Source organism: Rhinoraja longicauda, chromosome 12, assembly GCF_053455715.1.
Source record: "Rhinoraja longicauda isolate Sanriku21f chromosome 12, sRhiLon1.1, whole genome shotgun sequence".
NCBI classification, from domain to species: domain Eukaryota; kingdom Metazoa; phylum Chordata; class Chondrichthyes; order Rajiformes; family Arhynchobatidae; genus Rhinoraja; species Rhinoraja longicauda.
In genome coordinates, this window is record NC_135964.1 from 27829315 (window position 1) to 27851193 (window position 21879).

Sequence of the window (21879 nt, forward strand, 5' to 3'; positions counted from 1 at the left end):
AACTGTCCCAAGTTCCCCAGTCTTTCTCCACGGTAAAAACAGAGGAGAAATACACATTGAGGACCTGTCCATCTCCTGTGGCTCCACACATAGATGATCTATTTGGTTTCTTAGGGGGCCCATTCTCTCTCTAGTTATCCTCTATACCTTAATGTACTTATAAAATCACTTAGGATGTTCCTTAATATTACCTACCAGAGCTATCTCCTGCCCCATTTTTGATCTCCTTATTTCCTTCTTAAGTATGCGTCTAAGTTCCCAAACTTCCACTGATAACACCAAGATTGCTGGAGTAGTGGATTGTGAAGAAGGCTGTCAAAGTATATACTGGAATATAGATCAACTACAGAAACATGTGGGGAAATGGCAGGTGGAGTTTAATCCCTAACTCGCATAGAAGACAGAGGTTGCGTTGGAACGTAGATATTCTGGCTGGTGGTCTGTGACCAGTGGAGTTCTGCGGGGATCTGTGCTGGGACCTCTACTGTTTGTGATATATATAAATTACTGAGATGTAAATGCAGAAGGGGTGGTTTTTGACACCAAAATTGGGGGAATTGCAGAGAGTGAGGAAGGCTGTCAAAAGATACAGCGGGATATAGACCGGCTGCAAAAGGGGGCGGAGAAATGGTAGATGGGGTTTAACCCAGCAACCGTGGGGTGATGCACTTTGGGAGGTTGAATGTAAGGAGAGAGTATACGGTTAGTGGAAGACCTTGAACAGCATTGATGTGTAAAGGGATCGGAGTCCAAGTTGATAGTTCACTGAAGGCGGCAGCACAAGTAGATGGGGTGGATAAGAGGTTGTATGGGATGCTGCCTTCATTGATAGTGACATTGAATACAAGAGTTAGGAAGTCATGATGCGGCGCTATAGGACCTTGGTTAGGCTGCATTTGGAGTATTGCATGCAGTTCTGGTTGCTCCACTGCAGGAAGGTATTTGGAGGCTTTGGAAACGCTGCAGAGGAACTTTTCCAGATTGATGCCTGGATTAGAGGGTATTAGATACAGGGAGATTGGACAGATGTATGTTGTTTTTCTGGAATGTCAGAGATTGATGGGAGATCTGATAAAAAAGCATATAAAATTGTGTGGGAACATGTTGGCAGAGATGGTGGTGGAGGCAGAAACAATGGTGGCATTTAAGAGACTTTTGATTAAGTACATGGATATGTGGGAATGGAGTGATGTGGATTATTGAATTGAATTGAATAAATTTTATTAGCCAAGTATGTATACATCCAAGGAATTTGACTTGGTGCAAGAGTTAGTAATTTGAGAGTTAGTCTTAGTATTATGTTCGGCACAGATATTGTAGGCAGATAGCCCTGTTCCTGTGCTGTTGTATGTTTTTGTTCTTTGAAACGCCCTTTGGACAGGCAAATGTTGAGTCTGCTGTAACTATCACATTAAATTAATTAGATTCTCAAGGTATATGAAATCATGAGGGGCATAGATAGGGTAGACTTAAATGCAGGGCACGATAAAGATGTTTGCAAGCGAGCCTCAGACTGCAGGAAGGCAGAGGCAGTCCGTCAATTGAGCAGAAAGGAAGTGTTTTGTTTATTCCAATCCAGCAGTTGTGTCTCACAGCTTTTGGTAATGTTGCTTCAGGCCGCTGACACTTACCACTGTCATCAAAGGCGTGCGAGAACTCGTGTCCAACAATGACGCCAATTGCACCGTAAGTGATGGACCTGGAATCACAAGCAGTCCACCATGTCATGGAAGCTGTGATCTTAACCAAGAGGCCCAAAACAACAAAATCAAGGCAAATCAGGTCTAACTAACCAGGTTGACTTTAATCAGGTCAATGAGGTTAATGAACAGAGGGATCTTGGGATTCGTCCATAGTTCCCTGAAAGGGGAAACACGGGTCGATAGGATGATGGCGGCGGCATATGGCATATGGCATATGGCATGCATGCAACTTTGCAAGACACTGGTTAGACCTGGAGTATTATATGCGGTTGTGGTCATCACACTTTTCGGAATGGGAGAGAACTGGAGAGAATGCAGAGGAGATTAACGGGCTATTGACTAGATTGGATAATTTTAATTATGAGGAAAGATTGGATAGGTTGGCCTTGTTTTCCCTGGAAGAAAGCTGATGGATGACCTGATAGAAGTATATAAGATTATGAAAGGAATCAATAAGGTAGCTTGTCACAATCATTGAGCCATGATAGGGTTATCAAAAACAAGACATAGGTTTAAGGTGAGCATGGACAGTTTTAGACAGGATCCAAGGAGTAAGTTCTTTACACACAGAGAATGGCTGATATCTGGAATGCGCTGTGAGAGGAGGTGGTGGAATTCGAAATAATTACTACCTAAGAGGCATTACGACCAACACTTTAATGTGCACAGTATAGAAAAATACACTCCTAATACACCAAATGGAATTAGTATAAATGGGCAAAAAAAGGTTGGCATGGACATGGCTGGCCGAAGGGCCCATTTTCATGTGTTATGCGACTCTTTGGCTCTGTGAGATGGATAGGGTATATATTGACTTGCAAAGGGCATTTAATGAAGTGTAACTTAATAGGGTTAGCATCAGCATTGAAGCCCATGAAATAATAGGAAAATAGTTAGAAAGCTGGCGCATTGACAGAGCAGTAGTTAAAGTTTGTTCCTTGGACAAGAGGGAGCATTACAGCAGAGGTCAGAATCAAGACCATTGATTTTCTTAATATGTGTGAATTCTTTGGATCCAGGTGTTCATCCTGCCATTTCCAAATCTGAATGGCATAAAGATCTGAGGACTGGTGAACTGTGAGGAGGGTAGAAATAGATTTTGCTCAGATATAGACCAGACAGTGATTGATAACTCCAGGGCTGGGGCAAATAAGGACTGAACGATGGCAGTGGGCAGCGTTAGGCTTGAGGTACGTCGAGGGGCTCAGAGATCATAGTGATGGACATTACTTACAAAGGATATTTCTCTCCCCAAAAAAACGGCTTTTGAAGCTCTCCCGCAGGAAATTCTGCAAATGGAAAAGATACCGGATGGGTTCAGTGAAGGCAGTGCATTGCCCATTTCCCTTTCCTGTTGACTTCAAGGGTGGATTGCCCACTTTCTCCGAATGGAAATGACCTTGTCGGGGTCATGCTGAAGATTCTCTACTTCACTCCCACCTGGGTCACTCCTTTTGCTGATGCATTTTGCTTCAGTGTCTCCCTCCTCTGGACCCAAGCTAGAAATTCTCTATATCCACCTTGCGTTCATGGTCGGACTCTTCACACCTCACTCTCTGTTTCTCAGTTTTCCATAAGTTGCTTATATCCATAATGAGCCCTTGGAATTCACGCCGACCTTTACTCCTTGACCACAACTCCCACTCTGCTTCCTGCAAGTACTCCATTTCCATTCTGCCAGTTTCCCCAACACTGCCACGTCTGTCTTGATATGGTAGAAACATAGAAAATAGGTGCAGGAGTGGGCCATTTGGACCTTCGAGCCAGCACCGCCATCAATATGATCATGGCTGATCATCCATAATCAGTACCCAGTTCCAGCATTTCCCCAGATCCCTTGATTCCCTTAGCCCTCAGAGCTAAATCTAACTCTCTCTTGAAAACTCTGCACAAATAGAAAGAAATTGGTTATTGGCAGCTTCCAATAGATCTCCCGCCTTCCTCGTCTGTAGTTTTGCCTCAACCATTTCTACTCCCACCCCCACCTCCCCTCACCATCTTCCCCTTCCAATGGGCCAACACCACCAGACACAACTTTCCCTCCCCTTTCACCATTCTGAAGGGTGGTTCCCTCTGCAAGTCCTCAGTCCACTCCTCATTCTCCTTCCACCTTCCCAGGACACCTTCTTATGCAACCGCACAAGATTCAACATTGGCCCTTTTGCCCCTTTTTACCTGGTTTCAACACTCTTCCCAGGAGAAGCAGCAATCACTCCAGGCCATCACATTGAAGGCAGAGCTATACTGTGGCCTCTACACTGGGGATTGGGTGTCCAGGTTGCCTCTGTTCGATCCACCAGCCTCCAGTTGCTGCTGTTTTAATTCAGCATACTGTTCCCATTTTGACCTCTCCATCTTTGGCTTCTAATATATTTTTAAGGCAAGCTTGAGGTATAGCTCATCTTCCACCTTGGCACATCGTGCTCAACATCAAGCTCAGTGCTCTCACGGGACAAACATCCCATTATGTTCACTCAAACTCCCACCACTCCTTTCCCAAGGCTTTGTTTACTTCAACAATCGCAATTTCATCTCCTCAGTACCTTTGTCACCTTGCACCATCTCACCCTTTTGTCAATCAATCTGTAGCTTTCCACAGACTGACCTCCATCTTCTCTCTTTCCCTCCCCACTATTTACATTTAAACTTGTGGATCTCAAGTTTCTCCTAACTCTGGTGAGATGTCATCGACCTGAACTACACTCTGTTCCTCTCTCTCTGCAGATGTTCCCCAACCTGCTGAGTATTCCTGGCATTCGCTGTTTGTTTTATTTTGGATGCCCTGCAGCATTTTGCTCCTTTGACCCTGGCTCTGTGGACACGGGTGGTCGGTTGGCTCTTCTCCAGGAGTTCAAGGTAATAATAATAATATGCAAAAATAACGAATAAATGCAAAATGGCTCCTACACAAGGAATTGCAAACTTTCAGCCTCCACTAATGCTCCTGAATCCAACAGGGCAAGTCATGAAGCTCAGCGACAGCAGGTGGCGACAGAGGGGAGGGCTACCACCCAGCACCATTGTTTTCACACAACACTTTGCACCACATACAAATAATGTCACTCAGCAGCGCCAAAGGAAATTGTAGCCTTAAGCAACTAGAAAGTCAAAATACTCACGGATCTGGTTGACTGTTGATGAATAGAAGGCGTTTACCACGGTAGGATAGGTGTACCATCTGTAAAAAAAAAAGGACACAGTCACGTTTGACAAGTCTGGACACTTTAAAAGATGCTTCTGCCTATCTTAGGAAGGTATTGGGCTAACACTTCTAATTCCAAGGGGTAGGTTGTTCATAGAGGGTGATGCTTATCTGAAACAGGCTGCCAGAGGAGGTTGTTCATGCAGATACATTGACTGTATTAAAAAATATATTTAGGCAAGCACTTGGATGGGAAAGCCACAGGAATATGGGCCGAATTTAGCGGGATACCTAAATGGGTAGCAGGATCCATGCTAGAAGGTTCAACAGCTTACATGTGCTGGTGGCATAAGTAAAGGTGCAGAGACTGACAGCGTTCACACACTCACTCTGTCTTTGAAACACGGAGCCGTAGGCTTGCAAAATCATGCTGGGCGTTATAGTGCAGTGACCTCAGCACGTTCCCAAAGTAGTCTGTGGCCAAAATAGTCAGCTGTGAAGGCAGAGACAAACCAGGTGAATGCTCTAAATAATAAACCGGGCAAGGCAAGTTTCAAACATTTGTAACGGTCTGCAGCACGGGAAGAGGATATTCGGCCCATTGCATCAATACCAGCAGAAGGAGTGTTTTTCAGACCAATACCTATTTCCAAATCTTTACAGTTACCGTCCACAAAATGCAACCAAAATGCAACAAATCATGAGGATTTAACAGGAATCTGAGGGGTAATGTTTTCATGTAAAGGATGAAAAACGTTTACAACGTTTTCATGTAAAGAACGAGCTACCGGAGGACGTAGTTGAGGCAGGTACAATCACAACATTCAAGAAACATTTAGACAGGTACATGGACAGGACATGTTTATAGGGATATGGGTCAAATGCAGGCAGGTGGGACATTGTAGATGGGCCAATGTGGGCAAGTTGAGCCGAAGGGCCTGTTTCCACGCTGTAAGACTCGATGATTTTAAATGGATTGATAATTGTACAACATAGAAACAGTCCCTACTGCCTATTGTCTCTATGCGGATCATGGTGCTGCTTTATACTAATCCCATTAGCCTGCATCAAATCCATATCCCTCTATACTCTGCTCATTTAAGTACCTGTTCCGATGCCTCTTAAATGTTGTTAGTTCCTGCCTCCATCACCTCCTCTGGCAACTCATTGCAGATACCAACTACTCTTGTGAAACAGTTATCCCTCAGATGCCCATTAAATGTCTCCCTCTCACCTTAAACCTAAACCCGTCTAATTGTAGAATCCTTTACCATGGGGAACAGTCTCTGGTTGCCTACCCTATTTGTGCCTCTAATAATGTTATGTACAGTATCTTTAGCACATCACTTCTCAACATTCGCTCCACTGAATCTTACTTATTAATCTTTCTTATAACTATTAATTATTTATCTTGTTACTCTTATTATTTGTATTTTCCTACCTTTTCTCCGTTTTCTGTATTTTTTATGCTCTGTGTAAAGCACTTGGAATTGCCATTGTTGTATGAAATGTGCTATATAAATAAGCTTGCCTTGCCTTGAAAACAGTCCCAGCCTCTCCAATTTTTTCTGAAAGTTCAAGCCCTCTAATCTAAACAACATCCTTGGAAATGTATTCTGTGCCCTTGCTGCCTTGATCACGTCCTTCCTAAAGAATGGTAACCAGAACAGCACACACTAATCCATATGCAGCCTAACCAATGTTTGGTCCAGTTTAGTATTGTACTCAACGCATTGTTACCATCTTATGCCAAACAGATTTTTAAAAAGTAAAACATGGCCTTTTCTGCAAATTGGTTTGGATTACGCTGTTTCTAAAAGAATAATTTTCATCTTCTCTACTCCAAAATATGTGAAATTACCAAAAATTCACCTTACCCACTATCTGGTCATTCTAGTCAATAAGTGATCTCTTAACCTGCCTAGCAATTGCGCAGTCAACTATTAACACAAAATGTTGAAAAGCATTAACTAGAATTTATATGGATTCATAATATAGAGTATTAATTAGGATAAAAAATCCGAACTCCCTGTCTAAAATTCAATATCGTAGAAAAACGGATAAAATAAATTGTAGGAACCCCCAGTTTAAGGTTGACATGGACCGTCGGTAGGAGACATAAGAGACTGTTGACGCAGGAATCTGCAGCAACAAATAATCTGCTGGAGGAATTCAATGGGTCAGGCAGCACCTATGGAGGGAAATGTCAGGTGACAATTGGGATGAGTCCTTTCATCTGGATTGAAAATGTAGAGAAAAGATGGCCAGTATAAAGAGGTGTGGGAAAGGGGTGGAGCAAGAGATAGCAAGTGACAGTGGATGCAGGTGAGGAGGGTTGATTGCAGATCGAGTCAGGTGGGGGAGGATAGGGTGGAAAATCCGACAGAGGCCAGAGGTGATGAGTGGAGGCAACAAAGGGCTGATAAGAAAGGAAGGTGAAGCATGGCAATAGAGTGGGCCGAAGGGAACAGTGGGGGAAGATGCTCAGTGAGTGTGGGTGATTGTCACATGGGAAAGGTAGGGGAGCAACAAGAAACTGGTTGACAGGGGGCTGGTGGAGTGAGGTTGAAAAGAAGGGAGTGTGCGAGAGGAGTTGGGTAGATCTGTGGGAACTGATTCCCCGATGACCTGCCGGAATAGCTAATCGAACACATTTTTTAAATGGTTCATACAAATGTTGGGAATCTAGGCTTTGATCGCAATCACATGGGATCACACTGAATTGTTCCAGTATGTAAAGGAATCATTGAGGGCTTGGGAGATAAACTTGGCCAAAGCCAAACAAATGAGAGGAAACAATACATTTTTTGATAGACAACGCTGTGATGTCAAATACATCCTTTCATTCTGCGCCTATCGGGTCCTTGACAGTGTTTAGTTTAGTGTAGAGATACAGCACGGAAACAGGCCCTTCAGCCCACCGAGTCCACGCTGACCAGCAATCCCCACACACTAACACTTTCCGACATGCACTAAGGCCAACCTACAATTTTACTTAAGCCAATTAACCTACAAACCTGTACGTTTTTGGAGTGTGGGGGGAAACGAGAGCACTAGGAGAAACCCACACAAGTCACTGGGAGAATGTACAAACTCCGTACAGACAGCATCCATAGTCAGTATTGAACCTGGGTCTCTGGCGCTGCAAGGCAACAACTCTACCGCTATGCCACCATGGGGGGAATAATTTATGTATAATATACTAATTCTTGCAGTCCAGTGGTCAATTCTACCCTGCTAATCTAATGATCTGATTGGGGCTGTCAGGGGCAGGAGGGAAGTGAAAATACTTGCCTGCCAATCCTAGTAATTAATTATCCAGATTTTAGATATAGTTTAGAAATATAGCAAGGAAACAATCCTTTCGGTCCACCAAGTCCATGCCGAACATCGATCATCCATTCACACTAGTTCTATGTTCCCACTTTCACATCCACTTCCTACACACTAGGACCAATTTACAGAGGCCATTTACCTACAAATCTGCATGTCTTTGGGTTGTAGGAGGAAACCGGAGCACCCGGAGGAAACCCACTTGGTCACTGGGAGAACGTGCAAACTCCACAAGACAGCGCCCAAAGGATTGCATCAAGGTGTCTGGTGGTACGAGGCAGCAGCTCTACCAGCTGTGCCACCAGATTATTATGTCATTAAATGTCATAACTTGCCTGTCTACTAAATGAAGTTGCAACCAATATTCACCAACAATTTGTTGCAAGGTGACTTTGCCCATGGGTTAATCTCAACCTAGTGGACTGAATTGGCTATTTCAGACTGCAATGGAAAGGAATTTCTTCTGCCAGGAGGTGGTGAATATTTGGAATTCCCCTATCCAGGGAGCTGGGGAAGCCTAGTCAAAGAACAGGCTCCAATTGGATGGGTTTTTGTTTTCTGGGAGAGTCAGTGTTAGGGGGAACGGACAGAAAACTGGAGCCGAGGCCAAGATCACTCAGCTGTGTGTTACTGGACAACTTGGGCTCATTGGAGTTTAGAAGAATGAGGGGGGAACCTCATTAAAACATACAGAATATTGAAAGGCTTGCATAGAGTGGGTATGGAGAGAATGTTTCCACTAGTGGGAGAGTCCAGGATTAGAGTGTCATAGCCTCAGAATTAAAGGACGTTCTTTTAGGAAGGATATGAGGGGAAATGTCCTTAGTCAGAGGGTGGTGATTCTGTGGAACTCTTTGCTATGGAGGCCAAGTCAGTAGATATTTTGAAGGAAGAGATAGATAGATTCTTGATTAGTGCCAGTGTCAGAGGTTATGGGGGGAAGGCAGGGGAAAGGGATTAGGAGGTTGTTCAGCCATGATTGAATGGCGGAATAGACGATGAGCCGAATGGCCTAATTCTACTCCTATCACTTATGGCCTTATGATCTTACATTGCTGCTCCAAGGGCTGTGGCCTGTTCCCATTCTTACTTCCTATATGGGTGTCCACTTGTTCCAGTGATTACATGCTCTCTTCTCACCTTCAAGAACAAGGGCTGTTAATGTTAATGGTGATGAGAGGAAGCGGCCGTCTGGATTCCCTTGCTCCTCCGTTTAAAGCATTTTTATTCAAAGAGTAAATGGAGCTGAGCTCTGATCTAGACAAAAGCATCAACCTTCTGAAGTTACTCCCAGCAAGCGTGAGTTCAATGGACGTCACTGACTACAAGTTCTGCCTGTCATAGAAATTCATTACTTATGGAGTTGTTTTACAGTTAGCCCAATGGAAATCCATAAGCTTCAACCGACACTGTCATTAATACAGATATAATTCCTAAAACAAATTCTTGAGGAACTGATGTGTCCAGCAATTGAAAAAAAACACATATTGGCTTTATTTCTCCAGCCACCACGACTGCCCACGGATCCAGTCCTTCCCCCCTTGCTGTTGTGGCTAGGGAGTAACTCGGAACATATTGAAACTGTAACAAACTGTAACAAAGCACCAGGGGTTAATCAGAACTCGGGTAGTTTACATTCCCGCAGTTGTTGTTCACAATTTCATCGTCGAGAATGAAATTCGGATATCCAATCTTGGCAACAACAGCCAGCGCCTGGAAAAAAAAAGAAATGACTGATATTTAATGTTCCATTGTTAATCGCAGCAGAGTCTATTTTCTTATCAGAATGTGAAGGGCAGACATGAGGACAAGGATCACTCCTCCCTCCACACATCAAACTGGGACCCATATTGTCCAGGTGAGTGGTTTCATGGTGATGGACTGAAACTAACATTAAGCATCTTCCATTGCCATGGAAAGAGCGGATGCTCCCTCGCGATCATGGCCAGGTATCCCAGGTTATCCCACTGTTATACGTGGTCAACCAGCCTGCCCAGAATCCCATCTGTGCTGACATGAACTCAACCTCAAGTAAGTGAAAGCAAAGCACACTGGAGCCGTGGGTAGACTGACCATGGGGAGGAGGTGGTGCTGGCATCTCTTGATAATTATTAGAGTGAAGGGCAAAGCAGGTGGAGGTAAGGAAACTTGGATGTTTCCTTGCCCTTATTCAGACCCTTAACTTGTGGGATTGCCCTGTCATTCCATAACTACCTTAAACCTAATAGAACAGTGATCCAATTTCCTAAGAATAGATTCAGCATCGCCTTCTCCTGTGTAGGGGCCTCTACATATTGCCTGAGGAAACTTTCCCAAACACATTTCATAAATTCCATCCCGTCCAAGACCTTGGCACTATGAGAGTCCCAGTCTATATTTGGAAAGTTTAAATCCCCCACTATGACTACCTTATTAAAGCTGCCTGCAATCCCTTGGCATATTTGCTCCTCCAAATCCCACTGACTATTTGGGGGCCTCTAGTACCCTCCCAATAATGTGATTTTCCTTTTCTTTATTTCTTAGCTCCATGCATACAGAATCACTGGATGAACCATCAGTAATGTGATCTTGGGCTACTGTCATGACATTCTCCTGAATCATTAAGGTAACCCCCTCCTCTTTTACCCCCATCTATATCTCTCCTGTAGCACCTGTACCCTGGAACATTACACTGCCATTCTTGTGTCTCTCTGAGCCAGGTTTCTGTAATGAAGCATGGAACTATCCACCCTGCATTCATCCACCATAACCATCAGGCCCTTGCAGTCAAATAAATGCAATTCATTCTTATAGCATTTCCTTGCTCCCAGTCTTGCCTATTCTGTCCATTGAACGTTCTTTCGTCACAATCCATACCGACTCCCATCCTCTCATCTTCCTCAGTCCTGTATTGGATCCAACTCCCCTGCCAACCCAGTTTACTAATATGTGTTCCTAGCACTCACCACCCTCTGTGTAAAAAAGTCGCCCCACACATTTCCTTTAAACTTTGGCCCTCTCACCCTAAAGCTGTTTAATTTTTCCATCCTGGGAAAAAGATTCTGACTGTCTACCCTATCTATGGCTCTCATAACTATATATAGAAACATAGAAAATAGGTGCAGGAGGAGGCCATTTGGCCCTTTGAGCCAGCACCGCCATTCATTGTGATCATGGCTGATCATCCACAATCAGTAATCCGTGCCTGCCTTCTCCCCGTATCCCTTGATTCCGCTAGCCCCTAGAGCTCTATCTAACTCTCTTTTAAATTCATCCAGTGAATTGACCTCTACTGCCTTCTATGGCAGAGAATTCCACAAATTCACATCTCTCTGGGTGACAAAGTTTTATGTCATCTCAGTTCTAAATCGCCTCCCCTTTATTCTGAGACTGTGGCTCCTGGTTCTGGACTATCCCAACATTGAGAACATTTTTCCTGCATCTAGCTTGTCCAGTCCTTTTATAATTTTATATGTTTCTATAAGATCCCCTCTCATCCTAAATTCCAGTGAATCCAAGCCCAATCTTTCCACTCTTTCCTCATATGACAGTCCTGCCATATTAAAAAAAATCAAAGTCTGCCCAACCTCTCCTGTAGTACTCAAGAGAGAGTTAGATTTAGCTCTTAAGGCGAAGGGAATCAAGGGATATGGGGGAAAGCCAGAACGGGGTACTGATTTTGGATGATCAGCCATGATCATATTGAATGGCAGTGCTGGCTCGAAGGGCCGAATGTCCTACTCCCGCACCTATTTCCTATGTTTCTCTGTTTCTAATACCCCTTAATCCTGACATAATTCTGGTAAATCTTCTCTGCAGTCTTTCCAAAGCTTTCACATCCTTCCTGTAATGAGGCAATCAGAACTGCAAACAATACTCCAAATGTGGCCTGACCAACATCCTAAAGCTGCATCATGACTTCTTTATTCTTATACTCAATGCCTGATCTATCAAAGCAAGAATACCATAAGCCTTCTTTACCAGTCTATCTACTTGCGTACCCACATTCAGGAGTTAAGAACTTGGACCTCAAGATCCCTTTGCACATCAATTCTGTTGAGGATCATGCCATTAATTGTATATTTTCCCCTTACATTTGACTGCACAAAGTGCAACACGTCACCCTTGCTTGGATTAAACTCCATCTGCCATTTCTCCGCCCATTTCTGTACCCGATCTATATCTATATATGGATTCACAACCATGTTCTCTGGACTGACGGGTTTGAGTTATAATAAGAGACTGGCTGAGTTGTGATATTCCAGAGCATTATAAAATCATGAAGGGCAGAGATAACATGGATGGTTGCAGCAAGGAAATCTAAAGCTAGAGGGCAGCTCATTCCATATATTCACCACCCACTGTGAAAAAGATGCCCCTTGGGTCTCTTTTCAATCTTTCCCCTCTCACCTTGAACCTCTGGCTCTTGTTTGAAACACCCTGGGGAAACGATATATGGCTATTCACCTCATCTATTCCCCTCATCATTTTATGAACCTCAAAGTTTAAACTAAGCTCCCTATGCTCCCGGGAAAAATGTCCCTGCCTATCCAGTCTCTCCTAATTTCTCAATGAGTAACCTTCTTATCGAACTATTAACGCACTGTCCAGCTTACTGACATCCTTCCGACAGCAGGCAACCTGAACTGTGCACATTATCCCAAGTGTAGCCTTGCCAAAGTCTTGCCAGCTATAACATGGCACAGCATAATGTCCGTGGAACAGGTTCAAACACAAAGTAATGTATAACTGGTGATAATTAAAAGCAAGGCTGCTCGACGTTGTAAACGGGTGGGAAATATTGCCATTTTTCCTGTTAAACAGATGGTAGTTGACTGGGAATGGTATTTTATCAGCAGGTGGGTAAAATTACTGAGATTTGTTGCAGTAAGTGAGAGCACAGCCGATAAATGAGCGATTTGAGGAGGTGGACAACTTATTGCCTCTGTAATTGGATCACCCCGTTTCCAGCTAATGATAAAAAGAGGACACAAAACTCAGCGGGTGCCATCTGGCTTCTGACCAGGAGTCTAAGATTCCCTCACACCTGAACCAAGGCATCACCACTGTGATGCAAGTGTGAGACTGGGTAGTGAGTGGGTGGGTGTCTGTGGGGTGAGTGTGTTTCTATGGAGTAAATGTGAGGTCTGTGGAATGCAGAGTGAAAGTGTGACTGTTGAGTGAGTGTGTGCAGAGACAAGGAATTGCAGATGCTGGAATCTTGAGCAAAACATAAAAGTGTTGGAAAATCAATGAGTGATTGTACAAATATTTCAAAAGTTTCAAAATAAGGACAGCTAATAGTAAATTCAGTAAATGAAATCCAATTGCAAGAAATAAGAAAAAAAGTTATGAGAAACAGTTATAATGATTTGAATTGCATTTTTGTCACTCCAGGTCAGGCAGCTTCTGTGGAGAGACAAAGTGCTAGGGTAACCTTTTACTGTCTTTTATGTTGTAAGTTACGCCAGCTCTGTGTCTTTCTTTTCCTATGTTACTCCAGCACATTGTGTCTTTTTTTTGTAAACCAGAATCTGCAGTTACTTGTTTCTAATATGTTTTGGCATCTGTGGGGAGAATGAGCAGATGACGCTTGAGTGTGAGACTGGAGTAAGTGCGAGGCTGTTCAGTGAGTGTGAATCTGTGCAGTGGCTGAGAGTCCGCTGGGCGAGTGTGTTTGTGGGATGACTGTGAGTCGGTGGATTGACAGCGAGTGAAGTGAGTGTGAATCTGTGGAGTGAGTGTAAACCTTGGAGAAAGTGCGAGTCTGTGAGTGTGTGTTACTGTGGACTGAGAGTGTAACTGGGAGTGTGTGTGTGTGTGACTGTGGGAATAAGAGTGTGTAACTGTGGAGTGAACATGTGACTGTGGAGGTTGTGCAAGTCAGTGGAATGAATGTGAATCTGTGGAATGAGTGAGAGTCTGATTGTGAGCCAGTGCTGAGTGTGAACATGTTGTCAATGGTGAATGTGAGCATGTGCCAGTGCTGAGTGTAATACAATGCTCGCTGGTCAGACTTTCCTGACGTGTACTCTGTGACCTCTCTGACTGAGACTCCTCCATGTCCTATCAATAAAGCTTCAATCCAGTGTTGCAAACTCATCAACTTTAATCTAGCTCTGTTAAAATATGCAAAACATACCTTTTCTTTTGCTTTTACTTTGGTTTCTGCATCCATCCAGTCATTTTCCTTTTCCAATATGTCTAAAAATGCCCAACGAACACCAGCAACTAAATCTTCAGTCTACAGAGGCAGGAATTCAAGGATCAATCATGAAATAGAAAATGACATTGAGAAGTGATGTCCAAAGATACACTTTTGCCGTTACCCTTTATTCTTGCTATACTGTTGAATCACAGCAAAGACTCATTGTAGCTGTATGAGAACAGCCATAAAGGGAAGATCAAACTCTTCTGATTTCTGTAGTTGGACTACTTTCCTGAAAACATTGTTTACAATTTGCCTTTGAGAGGGTAGTGGTGAGCTACCTGCATGGCTGTTGCCATGCTGCTGATGAGTGTTCCCACACCCCTGCTGATGAAGGATTGGCGATGTATTACCAAGGCAGGTGGTGTTCCTGGAGGTAGTAAAAGTTGTGGGTTTGGAAAATATTAGTGTGGCCCAGGTGAGTTTTATGGATGGTGCACCCGACAGCTACCGTGCACTGATATAGAAAAATGAATGCTGGGGTTCATGGATTGGATGGCAATTAAATGAGTGGCTTTGTCTTGGATGTCGTTGAGCTTCTTGAGAATTTTTGGAGCGGCACTCATTGAGGTAATCAGAGAGTATCCCCTCACGTTGATGACTGGTGGCTTGTAGAGTGAAAGGGCTCTGGGGTATTAGGGCTCTCGCTGTAGAATACCCAGAGAATTGTTGGAAGCCCCCCTTAACATGGTCCCAAAACACAACAAAATCAGAGAGGTACCAGGACCGTCAAGCCTACCCTGCCATTCAATATGATCGTGGCTGAACTATGCTGGCATCAACTCCTTCCTGTACACATTCCCCAGAGCCCTTAATTCATCTTATTTCAAAATTATCCTTCTGAACATTACCCTGCCACAGATCTAAGCACAATGTCAAATTCACATTGAACCACAAGAAAACGTGCACAATGGAGAAGAATTCCTCTGATTAATCCGCGACGTCAGAGCTGAGAATCAGACAAACCTTCATCAGAGATTCAAAATATTAGAGATTAAAATATTATCACTGGGGCAGATTGGCTCCCTATTCTCTTTAATTTCCATGATTCATTTATTAAAAATATCAAGTCGTGGAAGATTAATATGTAGAATGCAACACAACATGCAAATACAAAGTATGCTTCAAAATGAATTAACTAATTTTCACAATATTTCCACTTTTCCAAATACTTCTACTTCTTTAAGTCCAATTATAAAGAATCTTCCTTCAGTATGAATACATTTTGTGCCTCTTGAATTACTTTTCCGCTTTAAAGACTGTCATAGTGCTAAGAGCTTAGACAGGGTGGAATTTGTCACATGTGTTCAGGAAGGTTTCTTCAGGCAATATGTAGAGGCCCCTACAAGGGAGAGGGTGTAGCGACCATAGAGAATGGTCCGGGTCGTCGAACCCTCAGATTGGCCAGCGAGGTCACGTGTGAACGCGACCATGGGGATTGGTCCAGAGAGCGACATCGCTGATTGGCCAGCGTGGTCATGTGTGCTTTTGGCGCCCGAAATGTTCAGTTCGGCGAAGTCTTCGAAGAAGACAGTAAGTTTTTGATGGTTGTCCTTTACCTTGTTGTTTAACTCTGTATTCGAATATTGCGGCTGCAATAAACTTCTTCTACAACCAACAAGTTTTTGGACTCGCCATATTGGTGACCCCGACGTGATCTGGACGATCACCGACTATGCAGGGACACGACGCCTCGTTGTTGATTGCCGCGCCTGGCACACCGGAGTTAAGCGCGGTAAGCGTTCACCTTCCGTTGTTTTGGACACATTCACCGCAATCTTGGTTTGTCCACACCGAAGCTCAATTTCATATAAAGAAGATATCGGACGACTCGACGATGTATTACTACCTCGTCAGCACTCTATCACCGGAGACGACCACACGCGTGATGCGGTTCATCGTTAATCCGCCTGCGGAAAGCAAGTATGAGGCCATGAAGAAAGTGTTACTGCGAACCTTCGGGTTTAATAGGCATGATTGCGCTGCAAGACTTCTGCACCTACCGGACCTCGGAGATCGACGGCCTTCCGTTCTCATGGCCGAAATGATGATGCTAGCCGGTGAGCATACGGATTGCCTTATGTCCGAACAGGCATTCCGAGAGAAGCTTCCTGAGGATGTCCGACTGCTGCTCACGGATTGTTCTTTTAAGGACCCCGAAGCATATGCAGCGAAAGCGGACGCGCTCATAGCGGCTAAAAACAAGGCAAGCGGTTCGATCAACAAGGTCTCGACATCAGTGACCACGCCACAGCGACATCAAGATGGCGCCACGTCTCCCGCCAGTTCTCCGAAAGCCCGCCAAAAAGATCCGCACAAGCGCGGCTGGTGCTATTATCACCTACGATGGGGTAGCGAATCCCGCAACTGCCGCTCACCTTGTACCTTCGCGGGAAATGCCTCGGCCGATCGTACATAGGGGCAGTTACGATTGGCCAGAACCGACGCCTCTACGTCCACGATCGATTCACGGACACAGAATTTTTGGTGGACACGGGAGCCATCGTCAGTATAGTGCCGCCGACCGACCTCGAAACCAGAACGGGTAAGACAGGTCCCACCCTCATCGCGGTTAATGGCAGCCCCATTCGCACTTTCGGTATACGGAAGATGTCCCTTGTGTTAGGCCTCCGCACGTACGAATGGCCATTCATCATAGCAGACGTCAGACAAGCGATCCTGGGCGCAGATTTTCTCTGGGCTTTTTCACTGGTCCCTGATGTCCGCGGTAACGACCTCCGACCCTCCGCCGGAGAGGAGCCCGTCGCTCCGACAATCGCCTCCCCGCCCAGCCCTACTGTCCAGGCCGTCGTCGCGGCCCCTGACTCGTATGCTGAGATCCTGGCGGAGTTTCCAGAGCTGCTCATCCAACGTTTTGACACGCCTTCGGCCAAGCACGGCGTGGTCCATCACATCCGCACCGAGGGCCCTCCCGTTTTCGCTCGGGCCAGGAGACTACCGCCAGACAAACTGGTGGTGGCACGGGCGGAATTTAGGAAGATGGAGGAAATGGGAATTGTCCGTCAGTCCGACAGCCCGTGGGCCTCGCCGTTGCATATGGTCTCCAAGGTATCTGGGGGGTGGAGACCATGTGGCGATTATCGGCGTCTCAATGCTGTCACCACGGCTGATCGCTACCCCATACCGCACCTACAGGACTTTTCGTCTGGGCCGGAAGGAGCGGTGGTGTTCTCCAAAATCGATTTGGTGCGAGGATACCACCAGATTCCGGTGCTTCCGGAGGACATACAGAAAACTGCAACGATTACTCCGTTCGGGTTGTTTGAATGGTTGCGTATGCCTTTCGGTTTAAAGAACGCGGCACAGGCTTTCCAACGACTGATGGACCGTGTGGGTCGGGGTTTACCCTTTTTGTTTATTTATTTAGACGACATCCTGGTCGCCAGCCCCTCAGTGCAGGAACACCAGGCCCACTTGCGGACTGTGTTCCAGTGGCTCCAAGACCACGGGCTCATTATCCAACCCTCCATGTGTCAATTCGGCCTCCCTTCTCTTGATTTTCTAGGGCACAGAATTACCCCTGCCGGCGCCTCCCCTTTGCCCGAGAAGGTGGAGGCTATCCGGGCATTCCCTAGGCCCACCACAGTAAAAGGGCTACAGGAGTTCGTAGGCATGGTTAACTTCTACCATAGGTTCGTTCCGACAGCTGCGCGGGTCATGCGCCCGCTTTTCCAATGCCTTGCGGGAAAACCGGTAGAGTTGATATGGTCCCCGGCCGCAGAGTCGGCTTTTACAGCAGCTAAGGCAGCATTAGCAGACGCCACCATGTTGGTCCACCCGAGCCCCTCCGCCCCCACGGCCCTGACGGTTGACGCCTCTGACGTGGCGGTGGGCGGGGTCTTGGAGCAGCAGGTCGGTGGCCGTTGGCAGCCCTTGGCGTTTTTCAGCCGGCAACTAAATTCGGCTGAGCTGAAATATAGCGCATTTGACCGAGAGCTTCTGGCCCTCTATTTAGCTGTTCGTCATTTCAGGTATTTCCTTGAGGGCCGCCCATTTGTGGCCTTTACGGACCACAAACCATTAACATTTGCATTTTTCAAATTGTCTGACCCATGGTCGGCCCGCCAGCAGCGGCACCTGACTGCTATCTCCGAATTTACCACCGATGTCCGTCATGTCGCGGGTAAGCTTAATGCCGTTGCTGACGCCCTGTCTAGACCTGCTTTTTCCCCTATTTCGGCGGTGGACTGCGAGGTGGATCCCCAGGAGCTTGCGGAGGCGCAGCTTCTAGCGGATACCGCCTCGGCATACCAGTCCACCACTTCGGGATTGAAGTTGGCTCAGGTAGCCTGCGGGTCGGAAGGCACGAAAGTCTGGTGCGATGTTTCTCTTCCCCGTCCCAGGCCGGTAGTACCGCCCTCCCTTCAGCGCCGGGTTGTTGATGCCATTCATGGGCTGGCGCACCCGTCCATCCGCTCCACCTCTGCTTTGGTAGCAGCTCGGTTTGTCTGGCATTGCCTACGGAAACAGGTAGCGGGTTGGGCGCGTTCCTGCGTTCCCTGTCAGACCGCTAAAGTCCAGCGCCATGTCCAGCGCCATATCCAGCCCCCCGTACAGGAGTTCGAGGTCCCAGCAGTTCGCTTTTTCCACATCCACGTGGATTTAGTCGGGCCTTTGCCTTCCTCCCGGGGCTACACCCACCTCCTCGCGGTGGTGGATCGGTTCACCCGGTGGCCAGAGGCTTTCCCATTGTCTGATATTTCGTCAGCGTCTTGTGCCAGGACTTTGGCCCTCCATTGGGTAGCTCGTTTCGGGGTCCCGGCAGTTATTACCACTGACAGGGGGCCGCAGTTCACTTCGTCCCTCTGGGCCGCGCTCGCAGAACTGTACGGTTCCAAGTTACAACCCACTACTGCATATCACCCCCAGGCCAATGGACTTGTAGAAAGGTTCCACCGTCAACTTAAGGCATCCCTCAGTGCAAGGCTTGAAGGCCCGGACTGGGTAGACCAGCTCCCCTGGGTTCTTCTGGGCATCCGGACTGCTCCTAAGCTAGATCTCGGTGCGTCGTCCGCGGAGCTAGTATATGGCTCGACACTTCGAGTACCCGGAGATTTGTTTCCGGACCCTTCAGACCAGTTGCCTACAGCCCCATCAGTTTTAGCATCTCTCCGGGCATGGGTGGGTTCCCTGGCTCCAGTTCCGACTTCACGTCATGGGTGTCCCATGGTACATGAACCACCTTCCCTGAAGGACTGTGAGTTTGTTTTTCTGCGAAAAGATTCCCATCGCGCCCCGTTGCAGAGGGTCTATCAAGGGCCGTTCCGGGTTTTGCGTAAGGGAACGGCTACCTTCACCTTAGACAAGTGCGGCAAGAGTGAGCTCGTCTCGGTGTCCCGGCTCAAACCTGCACACTTGGATCCGGATCAACCAGTCCTGGTCGGCCAAACCCCTAGGAGAGGCCGACCTCCGTTAGTTCCGCTCAGTCCAGGACCCCCCGTTCCGGCAGTTCCTCCAGGACCCCCCGTTCCGGCAGTTCCTCCAGGACCCCCCGTTCCGGCAGTTCCTCCAAGTCCGGAACCCCCGGCTCCTGTGGTTCAGGCTGCCCCTCTCCGTACTCGTTATGGTCGCGAAATCCGGCTCCCTGCTAGGTTCCGTACCTCGGGTTCTGGGGGGGGTCATGTAGCGACCATAGAGAATGGTCCGGGTCGTCGAACCCTCAGATTGGCCAGCGAGGTCACGTGTGAACGCGACCATGGGGATTGGTCCAGAGAACGACATCGCTGATTGGCCAGCGTGGTCATGTGCGCTTTTGGCGCCCGAAATGTTCAGTTTGGCGAAGTCTTCGACGAGTAGCAGCAGCAGCAATCAGCAGTAGCAGCAGCAGCAATCAGCAGTAGCAGCAGCAGCAGCAGCAATCAGCAGTAGCAGCAGCAGCAAGCAGCAGTAGCAAGCAGCACCTAGCTGTGTTGCTTGGGAAGTAGTGTGTGGGGATTGTGTGGGGATTGTGTGGGGATAGTAAGGAGTAAGACCTGTGTGATCTCCCGGACTAGTTTCGATCGCCTAGCTTGGGGTCGGAGAGGAATTTCCCGGATTTTTTCCCAAATTGGCCTGGGTTTTTTATCCGGTTTTTCGCCTCTCCCAGGAGATCACTCAGTTCTTTTGGGTGGGCGGTTGGAGCGGTTGGAGTAGCGGCCGGGCGGTAGGTTTAGTAACCGAGCGCGGGGCTTTGTTTGGAGAGTATGACTGCCAGGGCAGTTTTTTGTTCTGGGTGTCAGATGTGGGGAATCTGGGAGTCTGATAGTCTTCCAGACATCCACATCTGCGCCAGGTGTGACGAGATGGGGCTCCTAAGGGACCGTATTAGGAACCTGGAGCGGCAGATTGATGACCTCCGTCTGATCAGGGAGAGTGAGGAGGTTATAGATAGGAGTTACAGGGAGGTGGTCACTCCTAGACCACGGGAGGTAGACAAGTGGGTCACTGTTAGGGGGGGCAAGGAACAGAGGCAGGGACTAGGGAGTACCCCGGTGGCTGTACCCCTTGGAAATAAGTACTCCTGTTTAAGTACTGTTGGGGGGGACAGCCTACCTGGGGGCAACGACGGTGCCCGGGCCTCTGGCAAGGAGTCCGGCCCTGTTGCTCAGAAGGGTAGGGAAAGGAAGAGGAGAGCAGTAGTAATAGGGGACTCTATAGTGAGGGGGTCAGATAGGCGTTTCTGTGGACGCAGTCGGGAGACCCGGATGGTGGTTTGCCTCCCTGGTGCCGGTGTCCGGGATGTGTCTGAGCGTGTCCAGGATATCCTGAAAGGGGAGGGAGAGGAGCCAGAGGTCGTGGTACATATAGGTACCAACAATATAGGTAGGATAAGGGAAGAGGTCCTGAAAGGAGAATTCAGGGGGCTAGGAAGAGAGTTAAAAAAAAGGACTTCCAAAGTAATAATCTCAGGCTTACTGCCTGTGCCACGCGATAGTGAGAATAGGAATGGAGTGAGGTGGAGGATAAATACGTGGCTGAGGAACTGGTGCAGGGAGCAGGGTTTCAAGTTTCTGGATCATTGGGACCTCTTCTGGGGGAAGTATGACCTGTACAAAAAGGACGGGTTGCATCTGAACCCGAGGGGAACCAATATCCTGGCGGGGAGATTTGCTAAAATAACTGCGGAGACTTTAAACTAGTACGGTTGGGGGGAGGGACTCAAACACAGATAGCTAATAGGCAGTGTGTGAGGCAGGAGGCAGAAAAGGGAAACACTCAGACCCAATATGTAGGAGAGAAAGAAGGGAAAAGAAATAAACTGAGAATAAGAAATGATGGGTCCCTTAAATGTGTATATTTTAATGCTAGGAGCATTGTAAGAAAGGTGGATGAGCTTAGAGCCTGGATTGACATCTGGAAGTATGATGTTGTGGCGATCAGTGAAACATGGTTGCAGGAGGGTTGCGATTGGCAATTAAATATTCCAGGATTTCATTGTTTCAGATGTGATAGAATTGGAGGGGCAAGAGGTGGGGGTGTTGCATTGCTTGTCAGGGAGGATATCACAGCAGTGC

At 46.8% G+C, this 21879-nt stretch overlaps 1 protein-coding gene across 1 annotated transcript in view; it reads right to left on the minus strand.

Moving 5' to 3' along the window:
• Positions 1-21879, minus strand: part of phex (phosphate regulating endopeptidase homolog, X-linked) — an 85485-nt gene that overhangs the window by 6936 nt on the left and 56670 nt on the right. The window contains exons 12-17 of the mRNA XM_078408714.1: positions 14300-14401; positions 9814-9891; positions 5235-5338; positions 4823-4881; positions 2938-2992; positions 1632-1699 (exon numbers count right to left, since the gene is read on the minus strand). Coding sequence (XP_078264840.1) covers positions 1632-1699; positions 2938-2992; positions 4823-4881; positions 5235-5338; positions 9814-9891; positions 14300-14401 — 466 coding nt within the window. The remainder of the gene's footprint in view (positions 1-1631; positions 1700-2937; positions 2993-4822; positions 4882-5234; positions 5339-9813; positions 9892-14299; positions 14402-21879) is intronic.